Source organism: Protobothrops mucrosquamatus, unplaced genomic scaffold, assembly GCF_001527695.2.
Source record: "Protobothrops mucrosquamatus isolate PMUCROS unplaced genomic scaffold, P.Mucros_1.0 scaffold2567, whole genome shotgun sequence".
In the NCBI taxonomy this organism is placed as follows: Eukaryota; Metazoa; Chordata; class Lepidosauria; order Squamata; family Viperidae; genus Protobothrops; species Protobothrops mucrosquamatus.
In genome coordinates, this window is record NW_015388625.1 from 74,670 (window position 1) to 97,927 (window position 23,258).

General features: G+C 36.1%; 1 protein-coding gene across 1 annotated transcript in view; it reads right to left on the reverse strand.

The window, feature by feature from the left end:
• The window catches only part of SLCO2A1 (solute carrier organic anion transporter family member 2A1), a 55,507-nt gene that overhangs the window by 10,398 nt on the left and 21,851 nt on the right, over window positions 1-23,258 (reverse strand). Inside the window, exons 2-10 of the mRNA XM_015825249.1 lie at window positions 19,102-19,239; window positions 14,717-14,879; window positions 11,556-11,768; window positions 9,651-9,749; window positions 7,019-7,152; window positions 6,201-6,279; window positions 3,781-3,945; window positions 2,192-2,381; window positions 568-724 (exon numbers count right to left, since the gene is read on the reverse strand). Of these exons, the coding sequence (XP_015680735.1) occupies window positions 568-724; window positions 2,192-2,381; window positions 3,781-3,945; window positions 6,201-6,279; window positions 7,019-7,152; window positions 9,651-9,749; window positions 11,556-11,768; window positions 14,717-14,879; window positions 19,102-19,239 (1,338 nt within the window). The remainder of the gene's footprint in view (window positions 1-567; window positions 725-2,191; window positions 2,382-3,780; window positions 3,946-6,200; window positions 6,280-7,018; window positions 7,153-9,650; window positions 9,750-11,555; window positions 11,769-14,716; window positions 14,880-19,101; window positions 19,240-23,258) is intronic.

Genomic DNA, 23,258 nt, shown 5'->3' on the forward strand with positions numbered 1-23,258 from the left:
CCTTACCTTCCGTCGCGCCCTCAAGACATGGCTCTTCCAGCAAGCGGACCTGACCTAGGGTGGATTTTACATTGGGTTTTAAATATTCGGAAGACGCAACATTAAAATTCGGTTTAATTCGGTTTTAAGGGGGGGATTGTATATATGTTCTGGTTTTAAATATGTTGTGCGCCGCCCTGAGTCCCTGTCGGGAGAAGGGTGGCATATAAATTAAATAAAATAAATAAATAAATAAATAAATAAATTAGTAAAGCTATCTTATGTGTTGTATTGCCAATCCATGTATTTTTTATTATTTATGTTGAAGAACAATATTTCTTCAATTTTTTTCTTGAGAAGTATATTTAATTAAAATAATCAAAATTAAAACTGAGATTCTCTGCATGAAAAGCACATATTTTCAGTAATGAATCCTGCTCTAAACACTATCATTAAGGAGAAAGCACTTGGTTTCCTTATCTAAGAGTGATTTGGCCTTAGTCCCACCCTGTCTCCGTGATGAGTGCTAGATAGATTTGAATCCCATAAATAATCCAATAGAGCCACTCTGCATCCTTAACCTCTTACAATTCCAGAGACTGAAGAATTAGAGAAGAAACCACTACAGCCAGCGTGACAGGGAGAGAGGTACTCCACACCATCATCTCCGCAGACTGGATGGAAGAGATACTTTGAGCAGGAGCAGCGAAGGTTACATGGATCCTGTTCTGGGGAACTTGATGTACTGCCAGAAAAAAAGGAGACAAAATAACATGGAACCAATGAGTGAAATGTGTTTTCTTGAGTGGGCTGGTGATTCCAGCCTATTATTGTTGGGTTTTTGCCATCTTGAACCTTGGCCTATTGCCTTCTGAAGGTATTGCTAATGGTGTTTAGTTAAATCATACACAATCATTAGACATACAAACATGTGCAGATAATTTGGGGAGAAAATAATTTGATTCCTGAAATAATCTATCTGATATAAGCCTATCAGTAGAAATCAAGTGGAAACCAAGGGGGGAAATGTCAAAATGATACTGTAATTAAAATGGAAAAGCTTCTTAAGGCAAAAGTACATTCTCAAGGCAAGATCACATTCTTACAATTCTCTTTTTGAATTGGACCCTTCATTCCCCCAAATTATGAACTCCTGACCAATGACAATTTAACATTATGAATCAATGGAATGCATTACATAAGCTTTTTCGAGGACTAAGACTGGAGCCACTTTCATTCTAAGCACAGATCACGTATTTTATCAGTAAGCTTTCATCTTTCAAAAACATCACAGGAAAAGCTTACTAAATAGTGCGATTTTCTCAAAACCTTTCTGGGAAAGAACTTATAATCCTTGGAATGAATAAGACTTCCATCATTTTAGCTTCTCTATGCTCAAGTTCTTGAATGGGTTAGTGAAAACTGATACAGGTAGTCCTTGATTTACAACCATTTGTTCAGGGACTGTTCAAAATTACAATGGGACTGAAAAAAATGACCTGACCATTTTTCATACGACTATTGCAGCACCCCCAACATTCGGATGCTTGGCAATTGNAATAATACTAGGATATTCAAAGGCAGAGCATGGACACCAACTCTCTTGCTGGTTATCTCAAAGCAATATGCATTAATTCATGTCCTGGAATTGGGAAGACAAACTTAGCCATCATAACTGACAATTGTAGCTATCATTTCCCTCTACTTAAGATAAAGCCATCTAAAATAGTGGCAATTCCACCTAATTCCATAACTTAATTATGAGTAGTCTATGGAGAAGAGTTCATCCCAAATATCATACAGTGCCAGTGATACAGTCCCATAACATGCAGCAAGGAGATACACAAGCATCATTGGAAAACAAAGGAGATAGTTTTAGTGATATCCCTGCACAAAATGATTCAGCAAAATGTAAACTGCACAAGCCAGCATAAGTCAGAATAGCAAAAACAATAAAACCACAACAAGACACTGGCTAAAGAACCCATTTTGGATTTCATCGCCACACTCATTTGCCATATTTGTTAGATAAGGCAGAATAAAGTAAAAAAAAAATTGAACAAATTAAATAAATAAAAAATTAAATAGAAATCTGAAGACTGGGACAGGAAGAAATTGTCAAAACAAAATAAAGAGAAATCTCTGTGCCGTGATTTTATAGCACTATGTCCTAGTTGCCACAGAGTGCTGCCGGAAGAGTAGAGCATGTTACCTGGACAGGTGAATTCCAGCCACGGTCTGTGAAGAGCAGCCCATAAAGAAGAGAGGAAGATAGCAAAGGGTGGAGAAAAGTAACACCACAATGGTGAAACGTGGAATGGTTTTGAGTGAGAAAGCAAAACGTTTCATGATGAACCCTCCAAAGAGCATCCCTAGTGCAGCTGAAGGCAAATTCACAGATCCTACAAAGGAAAGGAAAGGGTTGAGGAGAGTTACAAATCCTTAACAATTGGAAACAGTGCTACACAACTAAAGAAAAAAAAAATCTCTTGATGGAAACAGGATGGAATCAGTCTTAAAATTGGTACAGACAGGATTGCATGTTCTTTTTGCATAGTAAAATATGTCTTCATTTTTACTGTGAGGATCGGATAATCAGTTTCGTTTCCTAGCTATTGCACTTTGAAATTCCTACTGGCAATTTTTTTTTTTGCATATAAAACTGAAGGAATCCTGCATCTTGCACACTGAACATCCAGCAAAAGGCAGGCGATTTCTACAGGAAAGGCAACTGCAAACACAGGCAATTCTTTTGCAGAGAATACTGTGATTCTATTTACCATCCCAGAGCCAAGGGGGAAAAAATGACATTGTCTCCTTCCAACATAATATTCTCAGTTAATAGGGAAAACAGTGAACATGCTCCTGTCATCGAGAGGCCTACTTCACTACTGCTAGTGGCAAAAGAAAAGCACTACTGAGCCAATTATTTTTTTCACAGTAACAGCAACAGCAAGCGCGCCCTAGGCTCTAACCTCCAATACAGTACTGTATCTATTTGCTGTATAGAAGGGCATTTAATTTATCATAGGGATGTTGGGTTTGGTGCTTTCTGAGCTTGGTTGTTTTCTTGCAGGTGTTTCATTAACCAAACTAGCAGCTAGTAACAAAGATCCCTCATTTCAACCCTGAGCTACAAATATTTTCTTTTACTGATATTGAGGTATTTCATCCATTTAAATCAGGGGTAGTCAACCTTAGCTCTTTTATGACTCGTGGACTTTAACTCCCAGAATTCCTGAGCCAGCTGTGCTGGCTCAGGAATTCTGGGAGTTGAAGTCCACGAGTCATAAAAGAGCCAAGGTTGACTACCCCTGAAAATCAATGTGCCTCTTAACTATTTAAGACAGCAATAAAGGCTTTAAAGGAGGAGTTACACAGCCACTATATCTTAAAAAAAATAACAAATATAAATATAAAAGGAAGAATTTGGATGGATTAACAACTAGAATGTGTAGAAATGGTCACCTGCAGCCACTATACTGCAGGTGCAATGAGAGCAACATTCTTGGTGAATTCTAATTTTCATTGCCCTCAATTTAGTGTTGTTAACACATATTTGTTAACAGATATTTGGTGGCACACTGTTGGCAACCCACAGATTATTTGCTAATTATTCTATGCCTTCCAATTTCACAGATTAGATCTTCAATCTCAATAGTGTGGTTGCTTTCTGGTGCATTACCGGATGAAATGAATATGAAGAACGTAGCTAAACACTCTGTTTAAGTAGTCAGTGCTTTGTTCTCAGAAAGCCTCAGCCACTAGCTCAAATTGGATGGGTTGCTCTAGTTTTCTCACCAATGAGGAAATTAGCATAAGAGGAGGTAGCACCAAATTGTTTTTCCAGGTACTTGTTGAGGAAGGTAGCGAGACCAGCAAGAATAGAGGAGAAGCTGCATTGCGTCAAGACCAACAACATGAAGAGTGGATTGAGGAGCAGTCTTAAGAAGCCTTGTGGGAACTCTGAAAATAAAAATAGAAGTGTGTGAAGATCAGAAAGGAAAGGGCTTCAGGGCATGGGTACACCCAAAGTATTATTGTAGCATTTTATTAAAGATGTCAGTTGCAATAAGAAGACCAATTCTTAAGATAAGTCTACTAGGCATCTATTCTTAAAGATGCTGATGCTTTCCTAGACTATGGTTCCTCTATCTGATATTCTCCAGATTTATTTAACTATGTGAAATGTAGGGTTGCAGTTCAACATATCTGGAAACCACTAGACTGGGGAAGACCAGGCTTGATTGATTTAGGCTTTAATTGCTTTCTACTAAAATGCTCATGGAAAAAAAAAGACGAGAGCTCTTTAGAATCTTTTTTTCCTTTTCTTATCCCTCCATCTCACAATAGTTCAAAAGAAGTATATAAGATAAATAACACAGATAACATTTACTCATACTTTCACTGTCTTATGTTCAGAGATAGCTCTGAATGGAAGCTTAAGAGATTTAAGTCTACAATCCTCAAACTGTTAAAGCACATACAGCTCATTCAGAGCTATATTCCTCTATCTTGTGAACTTTTCTCTATGCTCATCTAGCAAAAGTCAACAAATCAATATCAACAAAGTATAAAATTACTTTTAGAAAGCAAGCATCAGATGGGAAGAAGGAACCAAGGTTATAAAGTAATCTATAAGATTAGTTCTCTACATCTCAGCAGAAACTTCAAACTCGCATGTGGTATGGAAAGTTTTCAGATTAAACTTTTTGTTTCCATTCAATCATTCAATTCAATCTGATTCTTGGAGACTTCCTGGACATGTGATTTGCCATTACTACCTTCCTAGGATTGGCTTTATGCCAAAACTGGGACTAGAATTCAAAGTCTCCCGGTTTAAAGTCTTATTCCTTAGTATGCCAAGCTAGCTCGATTAGATTTATCTTATACAGGTCGTCCTTGACTTACAACAGTTCATTTAATGACCATTTGAAGTTACAGTGGCACTTGAAAAAGTAACTTATGACCATTTTTCACATTTATGATTGTGGCACTATCCCCATGATCATGTGATCAAAATTCAGATGTTTGCATCTGATTCCTCTTCATGGCGATTGCAGTGTCCCAGGGATCATGTGATCACCTTTTGCGACCTGACAAGCAAAGTCAATGGGGAAAGCAGATTCACTTAACAACAATACTAACTTAACAAGTACAGTGGTTCATTTAACAACTGTGGCAAGAAAGGTCATAAAATGGGACAAAACTCACTTAATGACTGTCTTGCTTACAAACAGAAATCTTGGGCTCAGTTGTGGTTGTAAGTCGAGGACTACCTTGTACATTATGAAAAGTCATGGCTACATTCACACAGCTACTCTGATATGCCCCCATCCTATCCCAGAGCCATCAGGTTATTATACTATGCTAAATTTTGCTGACATCTCCTGAGGCTTGCTGCATTGGCCCTTAATTGTACTCCCAAAATAGACAGATGCAAAAATTCTAAGGGCTATGATTGGTGGTTTCTCTGTTTGAAATTCCAGCCCTGCCCAATATAATTAATTAGCCAAAAATCTTCTTCCAATTGATTCACAATGCTCTAGTTTCTCCATGCACTGATTTTTCTTCTTTTCTATTGACAAATTGAACTTTTCTTCATCCATGAAACTATATATTCAACCTACTGACCACTTAGTAGCATCAATGGATTAGAGTTATTTATATCTCTTGGTTTCTATCTAGTGGTCATCTGTGTATTTTGAAAAAAAAAACCTATTAGTAGATATGTGTCAAACAGTTGAGTTAGCCATCAGTTGGAACTAGTGAACTATTTTCTAAGATTACTATACAGTATGCCTAAACGATTATTAGAATATGATTTTTCAATCATATTTCAAACAGTGTGGAATATCTATTGTCTCTTGGAGTAGAATTTGAAAATACCTCTACCAGCTAGGCCAGCTATTATAATGTCATCTAAAAACACCGAAAGATAGGTCATTAGATGGCTAACTCAAACCATAACAGAGTGAGTAAGAAATAAATAGCTATTTTTAGTTACCCTGCTTTTCAGTATTGCTGCAAAAATTAAATGAAATCTGGTATGGGTTGATTTGAAATATCCAAACAATAAATCCATATTGAACTTGCAAATATTAACAGGATGGTTACTGTCATAGATATTAAGAAATATTTTTTTCCTAAATAGGTTTAATTATTTACCAAAACAACCATTTACTTTTACTGGAAATACACTTTTATTAAAATCACTTTACTTTTGATAAAAACCATCAGGGACTCTTCTTCTTCCTTTGCTTTCTCAATCTTCTTCAGGATATCTGCTTCAGATGCTTCCTGATGGAAAATAATTTTTTAAAAAAAATCACTGCTGGGAGCCCAGTGAATTTTTTTCCAGGCTCTGTTATAAAATATTACCACATTTTTGGTATTCTTCTTGAAAATCTGAGATGGTAGGAAGGACTGTTAAGGAGTGAGTAGCAGAAAGTAAAAGATAAATGTGATGGAAAAAGATTAATGAATGAACTCACAGATGCAATAAAGCTTTTTTTATGTAAGAAAACAGAAGTTCGTTTGGAAGGTCATAGAATATAGACGGACAAAGAGTTACTGAAACTGTAGCATGCCTAAAATGCAGTATCCAAGCTTATGTTGGAAATCTCCTGGTGGAATTGGATGCATTGGCTTCCAGTTGCCTACCATGTCAAAATAAAAGCATTTGTTTTACTTATAAAATCCTACATGGCTTTATTAAGATGTGGTATCATTTTTATCTTTTCATTATATCTGGATCTATTGTTTTGATTATGTACTGTATATCAAGATGTTTGTCTATAAATTTAATTCATATATTAAAATAACCAGTGGCAGTTTCAGGAGAGTAAAAAAAGAAAGAGTTTATAATTTTTAAAAATGGCTAATCTAGGACAACAAAATAATCACTTCTCACCGCACAAAGTGGAAGTAAATAGGTTTTTTCCCCCTCTTATGTAACATGCTATATTCCATTATGGACAGGACTCTTTGACCATGGCAATCTAGCAAGATCATCTCCAATTCAATATTTAAGACTTACTTTCCCTTTCAGCATATATCGAGGGAAGAAGAAATAAGGAATGGAACAGAGTAGCAAACAACCAGCAGCTACGAGAAGACCTAACCACCATGCTCCAATCCAACGTGGGTCACCTGGGGTCAAGTTTACATCCTCTAAGAAACATATGGAAAAACAAATCATAAATATCAAGAAGTGAAATCACCAGGCCAGACTCTCAACCTGGCATTTTTCAAATGTACTGGATCTGCAATCCCCAAATTCTCAGGAAGCATGATCCATAGCCACCTTGAGAATTGCAATCCCATTTTAGCTGGAAGGTATCAGATTGGAGAAATCTGCACTAAGTAATATGTATGCTGTACCAAGAAATTACATTACAATTCTGCCAATACTTAAAATATGAACCTTCTTCCTCAGTGGCCAAATGCCTTGAAATTCTAATTATTTCTATTGTTAGAATCTATTTTCTTAGAGACCAATCCATCTCAGGATTTCTTAAAAAAAAAAAAAAAAGCCAGCAATGCTGTCACGTTTGATCTGTGGTCCTGTTTACATTCCCCCTTCTTTAAAGTTATGGTCAACCACAATTATCTATTACTCAGTAATCCTAACCCTAACAATATTTCTTTGTTTAGTGGGTTGGATAATTGTCATAATTCCAACAAGCCCTAGCATGGCTTCAGCAAGTATTAGTCTTAATGTAAGTTAGCATAGCTTTACATTCTAGTAGTGTTTTACAAATCCTTATGTCTTTTTATAGTTTTTATCTTAGTTATCTATAGCACTTAGTTTATTGGTGGTAATACTGATTGTAATTTTATAGGTTATGTTGTTAGTTTTATGCTGGTCTGTGACTGAAATGAAATAAATACACATTATTTAGCATACTTTCATTAAATTGGGTTGAAGAAGTGGTTCAGAATTTTTAAGGAAAAACTGCTTTAAAATAATTGACAGGAAATATTATCTAATGACAATTTCTTAGAAGAAACAGCCTCTAATGGAATCGTGAATAAAGAGGCATAAAACTGAAAGAAAACCTATCTATAGAACTGGGCACCAAATATGAACTTCTGGTGAGGCAGAAAATTGTGGAAACTTAGTAGTATCATGTGGTGAAAGACATTTGTTTAAAGTAAAGACTTTTAACGGTTTATGGCTGAAGGAGGGAGGCGATGTGACATGTCTGATTCATTTGTGGAATTGCAGCATTATTATAGAAGCCATTGTATTCCAATTTTTTTTCTAGACGCCTGATGGTTTTTTAAACTGATTAGTCAACAACATAAATAGTCAATGTACCTGGAAATATTAACTGTCCTTTCCCTGAAAAGAATCTCAGTAGAGCAGCTGTCTTAATAAGGCCAACATTTGGAGTCTCTACTGTCCTGCAATCTTAGGGAAGAGACCTCAAATCACTGTATTTTGAGACAGGACATCCTCCCAGCAGGAGGTCTTGCTTCAAACAGTCAGCTGATCACTGAAGCTGGCATAGAAAGTGTCGCTCCACATTGTTAATGAGCAGGAAGGAATAAATAGCAATCTTCAGACTTTTCCAGCTCTGCCCAGATTTCCTGTCCTTCAGCATTAAAAGCATGCAGAAAAGAAGAGCCTACACCCCATTTAAACAATGGTTTAGTTTTCCTGGATGTGACTATCCCACTCAAGATTGGGTGAAATAATCAAGAGGCAACTAATGAGAAGAAACTCATTGCCACTCCCCACTCTCAGCATATTTATTTGCTTAATGTAGGACAAGATGTCCGCAATCCTTCTCAAATTCCAGTCTGCCTGGGATGTCTTTGGCATGCGTATGAGAAAGAAAATCTCTGGGCTGCTAGAAAGAACTGTGTGTACCCCACGCATTTATAAATGTACCAGTATAGTGGCTGAAGTCTGTACTTTCAGATTTAAAAGATTCCGTTAGCTTTATTATTAGCAGAATTAGTTAATTCTATTAGCCTTTTTATCTAGTTATAGTTCCTGTCTGATTTACCTGAAAAGGCTGACATCACAACTTTTTTCTGCTACTTTTAACTGCCTGACCAATTAGGGTGGGTCCTTTCTAAGTTTCTTCCTCTGACTGTTAAGCCACTGGGGGCTCCTGCCTTTCTTGCCTGATTCTTTCCTATGGAGAATTGGACAAGAAAAGGTGGAAGCCGATCTCTCAGTTCAAGAGATCCATCTTGACAATTGGTTTCAGTAAATTTGATCTGAGTTCTTGGCAACACATTACATGATAATACCTCATTCAAAGCATTATTCAAGCCGGAGTAGCTTATATATGCATATCCAACTGACTTCACTATGTGAACAACTAAATTATCCCCTTCCAAATTTGATAATATTCATATTAGAATAATATTTTAATAAACATATCTGCATACTTCCTACTGTTTCTGAACATCTGTCCATAAGAAGGCATAAATGGCTTTTTGCTTCAAGAACAAAGAACTGCAGAATTTCACAGTACCTCTAATTGAGGAAGGCTGTATACTTCCACCCTGCAGTGTCTCAAAAATCTGCCTGCAAGTGGCATATGGAGACAGGAACATATTCTATGTGATTGTAGTTTAATTTTCAAGTCTCTGAATATTGAAAGCTTATGTGTGAGAACCCATGGCTTCCCTAAATTAGACCGAACACTTACTCAGGTTAACCCGTCCAAAATCTACAAAAATCCTCAATGCTGCAGAGCCGAGAAGGTAGCCAAAAGCTGGACCAAACACTGAGATGGAAAATAAGATTGCTGAAAAGAAAAAATGAAAAAGTGGAGTACATTGTGCAGAATACGTTTCTTCAATTACAATTCACTGGTCTTAATTCTTCCAAGACTGTAATGAAGTTTGATCTGAATATCTAAAGCAAGGACTTTTATTTGCACTACAAACTAACTGTGTAAAGTACTATTGTAAAACAAATTGTATAATTAAGACTTACTGCACTACATCGTTAAGCCTGTATCTAAAAGTAACTTGACTGTCAGTTGGTCTTTCTGTGAACATATATAGGCCAAATACTTGTAAAAATAACCCAGAGTGTTTTGGCAGACAGCTAAACATGCTGGTCTAGCCTCTGTTAAAAACTTGCTTTCTAAGAAAGTGATTGGTGATGACTTCCCACTGGGTCTGCATATTTAATGGGAAAATGATGTGTTTCTGGCAGGATAGGGATCACCAGTGGGAACAGCAAATGTTATGCTGATATTGTTTTCTCCTAGCATAAGGACTGGCAACCAAAACTAAAAAAGATGAGATAATAGACAGACAGACAGACAGACAGACAGACAGACAGACATATAGATGACCAAACAATCATAGAAACAAAACCAGGATATAACTGATTTTATTAGTTTTCATCCACACCTATTGTATCTATCCCATTTTTAAATCCAATTTTTAAATAAGACTGAAAGTAAGTTTTTTTTTTAGAGGAGGAAAAGCCTCTTGTAAAAAAAAACAAAAAAAACAAGCCTCCTCAAACTGAATCAAACAACAAATGCCTTGTTTCAATTAACAAATACTAAATTAAAACCTGTGGTAAAATTGCTTAAGAGCATTTAGAGTCTGACTGGTGTCTGAGCATTTGTACAACATGTCCTTATGCATGTAGGTCAGCATTGTGGATGCTGGTTTCTACCCTTCCTTTCTTTTCCTGCATAAGCTTACCAGAAGTTGCATCTAGTAAGAGAACCCAGGAGCTTAAGACAGATGGGAAACCTGCTTCATCTTATAGGATAGCCAGTTATTTTAATAAGGTAGCAGCACTGGTGCTACAATACAGCATATAATGTTGCAATTGCTGGATATGCCACGGTGAGTTGGTATCTGGCAATTGCCAGAAAACTGTTACCGGCAATGCTTTTTTTCTATAAAAAAAAAAAAAAGTGCCGGAACTCACACATGTCATACAACCTGCCTTGCCTACCCCTACAAGGTTCCATCCAAAAAAGGTGCCGGAACTCCGTTCTGGGCGTTCTATGAGAAAAAAAGCCCTGGTTACCGGTAAAGGAACAAAACACCAGCTCTGTAGGAACAAGTGTGTAGTGAAACTGCAAAAACCTTACCATACGAAATGTCAATGGCCCAGTGGTGGGATTCAGCCAGTTCGTACCACTTCGGCAGAACTGGTAGCTAATTTTTTGTTGCCCAGGCCCAGAATGGACTTCCGGAAGCGGCATCCACATAGAAAACCATTTATTCACATATTTGAATCCTACCACTGAAATGGCCACATATATTATGGCAGGAAACCTCTAAGTTTACTGCTTAAAATTCTTTTTATAAGAGAACTTCATGAGGCAAAAGCTGCCATTACCTACAGGAACAGACCTTAAGTCTGTCATCATGTTGTCAATAGTTCCCACAACTGAATATGGATTTCATGTCCTTTCTGAACAGCAATTTTTATTATAAGATTAAGTCCCAGACTTATGTTACATCAGAAACAGTTCTTCTACATCAGTGATACATCAGTAACACTTTACTGATATTAAAGCAATACAAACCAGACAATAAGGATTTTACAACAATACAACTTTCAATCAAATATTTACCTATGTATAAAGGAGAATTGTTTGGCTCAGCAAAGTCATCCACATAGGAAATTCCAAAAGGTTGGATGGGGACTGTTCCAATTCCAGCCAAGAGTTGGGCAAGTATCATTAATCCCCACATGATACTGGCCTCTGCCTGGATGTTCACAGTGGCATTCAAACACTTAAATCCCCCTTGACAGAGCTCTAATCTGGACTGGCTGCTTTGGTTATCTAGAACAAAATCAACAATAATTTCAGAGGAACACACTGGGAATTAACTCTTTATTATACTAAGTTCTTATATTAAATCTTGTTTTAGCATTTTTGTTTGAAAAAGAAAATTACTACTGTATATATAAAAATGGGCAAACAGCGAACTTGAGAATCAACCTGCAGTAGGTTATCCATACATAATCACTTGCAATGCTCCAGGAAAAAAAAAAGAGGATTGAGGAAGTAACACAAGCCATATTTCCCATTGTTATTGGTATGCATAGGTAGAGTCCAGATGAACAAAGAATTATTTAACAATAGAGGCTGGGGGGTACAATAACTCTATTTGGGATCTAAAGGCCTCACAAGTAGAAAGTAAACATTTTTGAGGGGGGGAGGGGGAGAAAGCTGAAAAAGTCTCAGGAGCACCTGAAGCACCTTATGCTGGCTAACATCCATCTAGAATCATCCTTTGTAACAGCAGCATCATGGGTGGTAACGACTGCAATTCTTATAATCTCAGAGATCTACTAGCAACATCAAGCTAGACATGACAAGTGAATTATATCCTTAAATTTGCTTAATGATCTCATTCCTGGATTGGTGGAGAGTTTATTTATTTATTTATTTAATTTATTTATTTAATTTAATTTATATCCCGCCCTTCTCCCGACGGGACTCAGGGCGCTCACAACATATTTAAAACAAAGGCATATATACAATCCCCCCCTGTAAAACCGAATTAAACCAAATTTTAAAGTTGTGTTATTTCGAATTCCTTAAAATGAACCCAGTATAAAATCCTCCCTAGGCCAGGTCCGCTTGCTGAAAAAGCCATGTCTTGAGGGCGCGACGGAAGGTAAGGAGATCCGGAATCGTCCGAATNCCTCCCCCTGGGGGTCACCAGCCGACATTGCTTGGCCGACGGCACCCTGAGGAGACCCACTCTGTGGGAGCGTACCGGTCTATGGGAGGGAATCTGCGGCAGAAGGCGGTCTCGGAGATAACCGGGTCCTATGCCATGAAGCGCTTTAAAGGTGGTAACTAACACCTTAAAGCGCACCCGGAAGGCCACTGGCAACCAGAGTTGCCACACCTATAAACTTCCTTAGTTTAATTAGTACCTGGCCTCAACTTTTCTGTCAAGATATGATAACATTGTTATAGGGATATGTTCAGAAAGATGTTTGGAACCTCGGTTCTAAGGGTGAAGGGAGTAAAAGGAGAGAGGGAGGGAGGGAGGGAGGGAGGGAGGGAGAGAGAGAGAGAGAGAGAGAGAGAGAGAGAGAGGGAGAGAGAGAGAGAGAGAGAGAGAGAGAGAGAGAGAGAGAGAGAGAGAGAGAGAGAGAGAGAGAGAGAGAGAGAGAGAGAGAGAGAGAGAGAGAGAGAGAGAGAGAGAGTTTAGTTTTTCTACATTGTAGGTTGTTATTTCTGTATTTTCACTGCTGGTTCATATATTACAGGAGATAACTGAGATACAAATGGATTTCAAACCAGAAATATTTCTTTTGGGCATAATAAATTTAAAGATGGAAAAACAACTCCAACACATCATTATACACATATTGACTGCGGCCCGTATAGCAGATGTTATTCTTATGTGCACTGTGTATATTCAGATTTCCTCTTCCAAAAACAAATGAGAATGTTTTTCTGTATTCTTGCTGGATACTTTATAGATAAATATCATGACTGCAGAATTAAAAGTTACTATTACAGGATTATATGTATGATTAGAAGGTTTAGAAGGAGCCAAATGTACCTGCCAGTGCTTCCTAAATTAATTTTCTTACCCACTATCCTACATTGCTTTTTGATGAATAGCATATTGTTTACAAATTCAGAATTTTAATCCAAATCCTTGGCAACCGAGCAATCAAGTCCAGCTGATGTCACTAGAAACAACTGCTCCTGCCAACCAGATGTTGAACTCCTTTTGACTAGAGTAGATAAGGCTCTTTGTTTCTGCCTGATATTAAAAGAAAATGTGGGAAATGCCGGAAGCCAAGCTGACTATATAACAAATCAATGTATAAATCAATAGTTTCCTCTTAGGTCTAAATAGAATACAATGAACAATAATACAGAAGTTTGAAACATACTGCAGTATAACAATATTAAAGTAGAGAAAAAAAAGGAGTATCAATTTTTTTCTTAGACACATTTTTTCTCTTTTAATTTTTGTTTTTTTCCAATCATATTAAATCTTATCTTGAATTTTCACTTCAATCTTCATCTCATTGTAAAGTTTATATATTAGCAATAATAGCATTAAGTTTAAAAAAGATAAATAGCATAGATGAATAAGAGATTATACTGCTACGTATGTACCTACGTATGTTTATTTCCTTTCCCCTGTTCCTTTCCCCTTTTTTGTTTTGTTTTTTTCTGTTGTTTTTTCCTTAATACAGATAAAGTACTATATCATATAAAGATTGAAAATTCTCTTTTTATAGGACTTTGACCACAGAAAAGTCTTGTACTATACAGCAATATTCTGATTATTATTACTTCTCTATCTGCGGATGGTTTCTACTCATTTTAGTAGCATCAAAGAATCTTGATACTTTGAGAGCAGTAATTCAATATATAGAAAAATAATCAATGACACCCACAAAAGCAAACTTGCACTGCCTCAAATTCACCTGGTCCTGATCCAGCTTGGCATCCTCAGAGTAGACAAGTCATTACATAGAGGCTGCACATAGCTTGTTGGAATGTTGGAAGTTAAGATGGTCAAAGGCCAAGTTATTTTAACAAGTAACTAACCCTCCAGACTCACTTGCTAGAGAGAATCACATACCTATCACACAGGATTTAACAAGAACAAATCAAGAATTTGGGGATGCTTTTAAACTGAAGGTAGAAAAGAAAGCAAAAAAGAAGAAGAAGGCAGGGAGCTCCACTAAACTTTCAAATATCTACAGAGGGCTTGGAGAAGAAAAGAGTTCTAGAAAGTTACATACAGAGTTGTGCTGAAGAATATTCATATCGACCAGAAAGGAAATGTGGAAGAGTCAAAAGGAAGGCCCCCAGTGCCAACAGCAAGCCTCCCAGGCCAATGATCCGAGGTCGATGAACTCGACTCCCAAAGTAGCTAACAAAGATGATGAGGATAACATTGCCAATCTGTGGAGAGACAAAAATATACAGATGTGTTAGGAGATCCCAAAGGACACAAGTTAATAATTTCACAAGATGAGGAGGATCATCTGGATTTCTTCTTTTCCTCCTTCGTTTGCTTGTTTTCTGTCTTAGAACTAGAAAAGATTATGTAATTGTGAATGAATGTGTGTGTGTGTGTGTACACACACACACACACATATACATGCACACACTCATACAGTATATACGAATATATACACACACACATAGTAATCCTTTCTTGTTTTTAATCATTATTTTCAATATACAATTTTATAAAAGATTTTTTAAAGAGATGTAAAACTAATACAAACTAATATAAAGTGGAAAAGAGAAAAGAAGTTAGAAATCAAAGAGAAAGCTAAAAGTGCAAGAAAGGGGAAAAAAATTAAAAAGAAAGAAAGAAAAAAGATGCAAAAAATTAGCTTCTGACCTTTACAGCAGTTATAAGTTCAATACAGATTTATGTGGTATTCTATTACTACAACACAACTCTCTTCTTTCTATAATCTAATCTTCAAAAGCATAAATCATAAGTTCATTATTTTCTGTTTCATGCAAACAGTCTATAAGGGGCTTCAGTCAGCAATAAATGTAGATGTTATCTTTTCTCTGATCAAAGAAGTCAATTTAGCCGTCTCAGCAAGTTCCATCATCAACAATCATTCCTTCATTTGTGGATAGTACAAAATCATTCCATATTTGTGCATATAATAATCATGCAGCAGTTATCATATATAAAAACAAGTTCCATAACTTTTTTCCAACTGTTTGTCCATCAATCCCAAAAGAAACCCTTCTTGTTTCAATTGTATATTAATCTTTAAAATCTTCTTAATTAGTGAATGTATTTGAATTCAGAATTTTCTAACTTTTGACACATCCACCAGAGATGATAAAATGTCCCTTTTTATTCACATTTCTAACATAAATTTGAAGTTTAAATATTATGGACAATTTCTCTGTTGACATATACTAAAAGATTTTTTTTAATAAAAACCATAAGATATTTTGCCATTGTTCCATCTGTACATTAGAATCAATTTTTTTGGCCCAGCTGTTGGAGTCATTCCAACATATAATTGAGAAAACCTACAATCCCGGTGATCAGGCAGGGAAGCTTGTAGAAAAAGCATGAAAAATAGTTCCAAGCAAAAACATATGTACTTGGCAGGACAATAATGATAGCTGTTTGTGGGCTGGAATAAATGTGACCATGAAGAAATTTTCAGGGAAGAACATCACAAAGCAGACTTGATGGTAACCTCAAGAATAAGACCAGATCTTTTTATTATAAAAAAATCTTTAAGAAGTTCCTGTGTTTCCTACCGTAAATGAGGCAATGCATTTGGAGTTCTGTTGGAACAGCTTTCCTTTGGGTGTCCTCTAGGTATGTGGACCAACTCCTAAAATTTCTTGCCAGGAGGGCCTTTGCTGAAAATTCTAGGAATTGTAGTCCACACATCTGGAGGCTGTTCAGCTTGAGACAAAGAGTTTTCATGTTTGTAACATATTAATTGCAAAACATTTTTAGTGATTTTTTAGAACTGCATCTGCAGACATTTTGTTGAATTTCTACATATTTTATACCAAAGATGCGTTTTCAAGAGGCAACTGGACTTTCCTGCTTTTCTCTGAAGACATTTCGCTTCTGAAGAAACTTCCTGGATGAGAAGTGAAACGTTTTCAAAGAAAAACAAGAAAGTCCAGTTGCCTCTTGAAAAAGCATATTTGGGACAACCATGACCTGGATGACTAAGAATCTCCATAGATTTTATAGTTTACAGAATAAATCACAGTTGGGCTCATATGACTAATCCAAACAACACAAAATATGTGTGAATCCAGTCTTTACATATATCAGCTGGTCTTAATCGTATTCACTTCTACATATACAGTGTTTGGATGCACTACAATATACAAGCCCAGTTTCAGTACTTTCAAACTATCCTCATAGAAAGCACCTATTCCTTAGAAAAGCAAATGACATGGACTCAAATTTGCAGAGACACACTCAAATACACCTAACATACCAACTACAAGATATCATGCTGACTGGTAGTGGCTCTCTAATGTCTATCTTATGATGCTAAAAATTGAACTTTAGGCCTTCTTCAGGTGAAGTTGATAGAAATATTTTAACATTCACCACAATGAAAGGTAAAGACAATGTTTGTCCTCACTTTGCATCTTAGGAGAGATTTATTGCCACTTAAATCTTAAATCTGCTGCTCAAAAGAGATTATTCTTTCCAACCTACCCAAATGTGGGAAAGAGAAACATCTCTAGAAACAACAATTTGGAATATTGAATAAAATAGGTTAAAAAATGAGTTGAGGGGAAGTTCAAAGATTCTAACTCTGGCATTTTGCCTATCATGTGTAATTGAGCAATCTGAAAGAAATGCATGGATATTATTATAATTATCAGGAATAAAAGCCTACAGCCTCCTTAAATTTTAATTCCCATCAGCTCCAGCCACTATGGTCAACTGAAGGAATTATGGGAACTATAATCTGAAGCATCTGGAAGGCACAAATTTGCACCCTTAATCTGGAGGAGGTTAATGAAGATGGACGTCAGAATGACTGATTTACTCTAAAATAATCTGGATAATGGAATGTGAAACATATTATGGGGAGCAAATAATATTTTTAGCCTTATAAATATGATCGCTGTGAGGGATCTTAAATTCTACAGCTGAAGGAGCAGGCAAACTGAAACCATCTGATGACCCTGGAGGGGCAGGAGACAGATAGTTAAAAACCAGATTGTAGTCTTTTCTTGGTGTGAAAAGAGTCAATACATGAGTACAATAAAATATATTATTTATAAGTTGCTGATATCAGTGTGAACAGCATGTTTGGAGACATCTTAGAAAAGTAGAACTTAATGGTGCCTGATCAGCCCATAGTAAGATCATCTCATGTATTTATCAGATGCTACATTCTGGGTGTAAAGAACATGCTGTTGTTTACATTGCCTTTTATAATTCTTAGGTATAATTTCAGAGTGTATATAACCTGTGAAATTTCAGAGCTTTTCTGCATTCCACTGGCAAGGAATGATTGTTGCAGTTGTGCATGCCATTAAAAGATATTTTGTTGCATTTATCTCCAGGTGTTTTGGTTCCTTATTTAAATGGACATTTTTCCTATTACAATATCTAATGAGAGGTGCTGATAAAAGTTTAGCTGCTTTTATGTTTTTGATTAATAGGAGATTTGGCAATTCTTTTTCCTTATGGAACTATGCAACATTCTTATCTTAATTTCTAATCAGTGATTCTGCTCTCCTTTTTATTCTTTCCAACCTACCCAAATGTGGGAAAGAAATTCTGTAAAGGGCTCAGGATGCCTTCCATCAGCAAATTATCTCTCTGAAAATCAAACAGAATGGAACCAAATTTGATATGACAAGAAAGATCAGCAAAAGCCCAGTAATATATATATATTTAAAAATGGACCAAATCTGGTTTGATGTTGCAATAAAAAAATATTCCAAAAAACCCCCCAAATCTCCAAATACATCTGTTTAGAGGTAAGGCCTCAATGCTGCTGATTCCTCCATTTTAAGATCATTTCCATATTAATAATTTATAATATATTCCAGACCTCTATTTTTCAAAACTTAGCATCTTTAAGATGTGTGGACTTAACTTCAGGCTTGCTGTGGAATTCAGGGAGTTGAAGTCCACACATCTTAAAAGTTACCAGAGTCATCCAGCCATTGCTACACCAATTTCATGTCATAGGTGATTGGATGTTGCTACAGTATACTATAATTCACTGACACAGAAATTACCTAAGGCCCCCGTCCTGGATGCATTACCCAGAATGCAGTGCATGTATGCTACCCAGTGCACATGTACACACAGATAGGCAATTTTTTGTAATTCTACTTACCACTGTTTATTTTTAATTTAGATGCCATAGAAAACACATGGTATCTTAGACACATGGTATGTGTAGAGACAGATAACATGCGACACATACCGTACTCACTATGCCTCATTTTTATATTCTCAGATTCATTCATTCATCATCATTCATCTGTATTAAACAATTTGTATAGCCTATCTGTAGCCTATTAATCCAATGTAATTCAGTAGATACTGGTATAACCATATTTCCATCACTTTTTGGAAGTTCAGCTGGAGTAACCCTACAACAGCTTCATCCTGAAGCAGCTCAGTTGATACAATTACCTCATGTAAACTGGAGATAAAGCCAGAGGACAAACTGGAGAGACCAAAGCGCTTCTCGATGGTAGTCAAGCTACTCTTAAAGTAAGCACTGTAGAGGAGTTGAGACAGCTGCATCAGGCCATGGCAGAACACAAATACCTGTTAGCAAGAAGATGCATAATTAGATGTATTACCATAATGGAGGGCTAGGAAGTGCCAATATGTATCTGGATAATATTGTTGGATGATTCTAAGTTACAGGCAAAATAGTAACCAAATGTGTATATAAACTTAAAACCAAAGTCACAAACATCTGAAGAGGATTTGCTTAACTGAAAATCACACTTTTTTTAAAAAATTGGGATCCATTGCTATACATGATGGTTTCAAGGTCAGCGAGCTCACATTTTCAATATTTGAGGGGTTGAATTTATGGTATTGAAAGAAAACTTTAAATATTGTGACCGGAGTTATAAAGAAGATGGAAAAAGTCTTTTTTTCCTTTGTGATTTGTGTATTTTTTGTAGCATGTTAGACTGACAGTAAGTTACACAGTATATAGACTGTGACTGATGAATGCATTGCCTTCTGATGGTCAAAGCTTTCTGCTACAATCATTAATTTAACTCTTGTTTGACATAGGGATCATGTCGTCATGCTCTGCTTTTAACATGAAATAAATGCTTGTTAAAACAAACAAGAAATAAATCTGGCATTAGGCTAAAAAAACCTGGACCTATGTTATTCTTTCACTCTAACTCTGTGATCCAGCAAGCCATATTTTTTCTCTCCTCTGCTACTGGATTGGTCTGAGTTTGTTTGTTTTTTTACTCCCTTTGGAGCTTTTCTTTAACATTGTTTTTATATAATTATTCATTTTATTTTTTTGCATTTTTGAGCTAAATTTCTTTTTGTTTCTTATTGGTTTCATTTTGTCCATATTTCCTTGCATATACAGCATTTAAAAGACTTTTCTAGGATTTGGCAGTTACAATCACAACCAAAAAATTCCTGTTTGTTTGAGATGTATTATAATAATACAATAATGATAAAAATAAAGCATGGTTCCTTGCCATCACTTTAAAAGATGAAATATGGAATCTTAGTGACTAGACGTTTACCCAATTTGAATGTGTCATAAAAAAAACCTTAGAGAAATATTGTAGCCAAATAATAGAGATTGTGAGATTAGAAGAGAATATGTATCATAAAAAAATCAGCAATAAAAATGAAGTAAGTTTTAAGAAGGAATAAGATAACATGTACAGTAGAATCACAGAGTCTGAAGGAACCATTCTGGCATTAAGTCCAACCCCTGTTCAATGTGTGAATGAAAAGTAAAGCATCTGGCTATCGAGCCCCATTTTAACACAACCAGCGATCCCTGAGTCCATCCTTAACTGCTTATTCCTTCCACTGTTGCATTGCTCTTACTATTACATGTTTAATAGTAAGTAGATTTATAGGCTCTGCCTTCCTGTAACATAACTCTTTTCTTTCTTATCCTGAATTTGGAAAAGACAGACAATTTTTTTTCCTCTGTGACATTCTTTCAGATATTTAAAGGGTGCTATCCTATTTCCTCTCTGTCAGTTTTTCTTAGGTCTAAATATTTTCAGTTCCTTCATGCCTTCAAGGTGCCTTCAAGATACTTTCAAAGTACACAGGTAGACAAAATATGTTTGGGAGATTTGCTGTTCTACTTGCAATTGCATTCTTCCCTCCCTGCATCAAATTAATCTGGCTGTGTTGAGCAAATGCTGGCTTTCACTACTGCTTGGCATGACACTATGCAAGTTTAATGGCCAAATACACTAGTTTTCTTTAATTCTATTCTGGAACTTTTATAAAAAAACCAACTGTGGGAATATTTGATAAAAAGAGTACTAGAGTAAAATCTTTAACCAAAAACTGGCTGCTGATAGAGACCGAGCTTTCTGGAGGGCAGATTTAGCAATTATTTATTTAACATATTTCTATGACATTGTATTAGATATTATGATCTTGCTTGGTTAATTATGATAGGAAGCAGCATTGAAATATGTATTTTTGAGTGAAAGAAAAGAAAGCCAAAAGTGATATAAAACATAATAGCAGGATAAAAATTGAATAAATCACTAAATAATCAGAACTTGAAATATGAAATGCAAAAGAGCTTGAAGAACATAAATTAAGAGCCTGTACTGCCCAACAGGTAAGATGCATAGTTTAAATAAATATTAAAATGACAAATAAAATTTAAGTTAGACTACAATTTTTCCAACTCTCGGCTTTTCTAATTCTCAATTCCCCATTGTTGCTGATTGTCTTTTTTAGGAGGGTTATCATAAATTTAACTGTTTCCAGTATTTGTTTATGCTTGACATAGAACAGGCGTCCATGAGATCCTTTGGCCTCTGTTCCAACACTAAGGCTGGCAATATTACATTTCGTGTGTGTTTGTGCATACATGCAAACCTAATTTTTGCCTGACATTTTTGTTTAGCCAATGATAATACAGAACAGTTTCCCAATCAAGGCCACTAGCGGAACATTCCTTCCCCTCTTGTAACTCTTAACTCAAATAATATTTAACAAATATGACAGAAACACAGAAGAGACAAAAGAAACGTGAGGTTAGAAAAGGAATGGATAAAGTAGAGCTTCACAGTTCAAAGGGAGAATGAGAAATTCATGCCAAATTCTCCTCTATATTATTATGTTTTTAAAAATTCTGTATAACAAGTCCTCTCAAAACTCTTTTATAAGTAACAAAAGTGGCTGTGATGGCTACTCATTTTCCTAACACAACTTATTACTTTGCATCATTAACTGCAAAAAAGGTTACTCCCTAGCAGTATAACGGGACTGCCTTTTTTTTACTCATGATAAAGAGTAGACTTTTACTCTATTCCGATCTGTATTTCAGCTCTTATAATTTGGTGAAAATGTTCCAACATTTTTATGTCAGCATTATTCACACATTACTTATGAATGACAAACAGGGAAGTGTACAATTTAAGAAGGATGTATTGATGAACTTCCCCCAACACCCCCCCGGCAAAATATACATGAAGAAATAGAGGTAAAAAACATTACCCCTGGCCCAGAAAACAGTGGCTCTTGAGATAAAACAGCATGGCTTACAGGAATGAGATATATTGGAAAGCTGATTTATGTATATATAGAAAGGAAAATCAAAAGCATTTCCAAGATCTGGACTGTGATCAAAAAAGCTAGAATTTCTTAATAGTATCCAGATTAAATTCTTGGTTCATTTCCTTGGAATTCGGACTGACACCACAGGAGCACAGCCTACTTGTTCAGCACAGTATGTTTTCTGTATGGCTTTTTAACAATTGTGAATGAAGCTGCAATGTTTCCACTGGCTTTGTCGAGTTATAAATACATTAAAATTATCTGAGAGAGATTTAAGCTACACTCTGATTTTTTTTAACTCTTCCTCTCCCCCTCCTTTTTTTTGGTTAGAGCAGCAGTGACAACAATAGGCTGCATATGAAAATATTTTTTTCTCAGAATCAAGAATGATCAAGCAATATGATAGGCGTAACTGTTCTGGTAACTATTTCATAAAAATGCTCAGTACATGTCCTAAAATCCCAAATGGTTCCCCATAAAAACACAACCTAATCTTTCCTTTGAGATAGTTCTTCCTCCTCTTTACATATCCCAATTTTTTTTAGCCAAGTTATAATAATGCCAGTAAGCTCAGAGAAGCACTTTAGGAACAAGAACATTTATAAAGTGATCATCAAACAAATCCAATTCTTTTTTTTTTTAATTAAAAGATGATTATCTTCCAGGCTGCTTTATACTTACTGGGGCAACTACACCTTAATCTAATGGATCTATCTGTATTATCTGAGCCAAAAAGAAGCTCTACAGTACTATGTATGCTCAATGTTTCCAATCAATATGCTTGCTCATGATGAGGTCCAGTGGTGGGATTCAGCTGGTTCGCACTACTTCAGCAGAACCGGTAGCTAATTTTTTGTTGCCCAGGCCCAGAATGGACTTCCAGAAGTGGCATCCACACAGAGAACTGGTTGTTCATATATTTGAATCCCACCACTGATGAGGTCTAATAATAGGGCAATAAACTATTCCAAATGCTGAGTCTCAAGCAGCCCACAATAAAAAACAGCATTTCTCAACATGGCACCCTCCATGCATTGAGA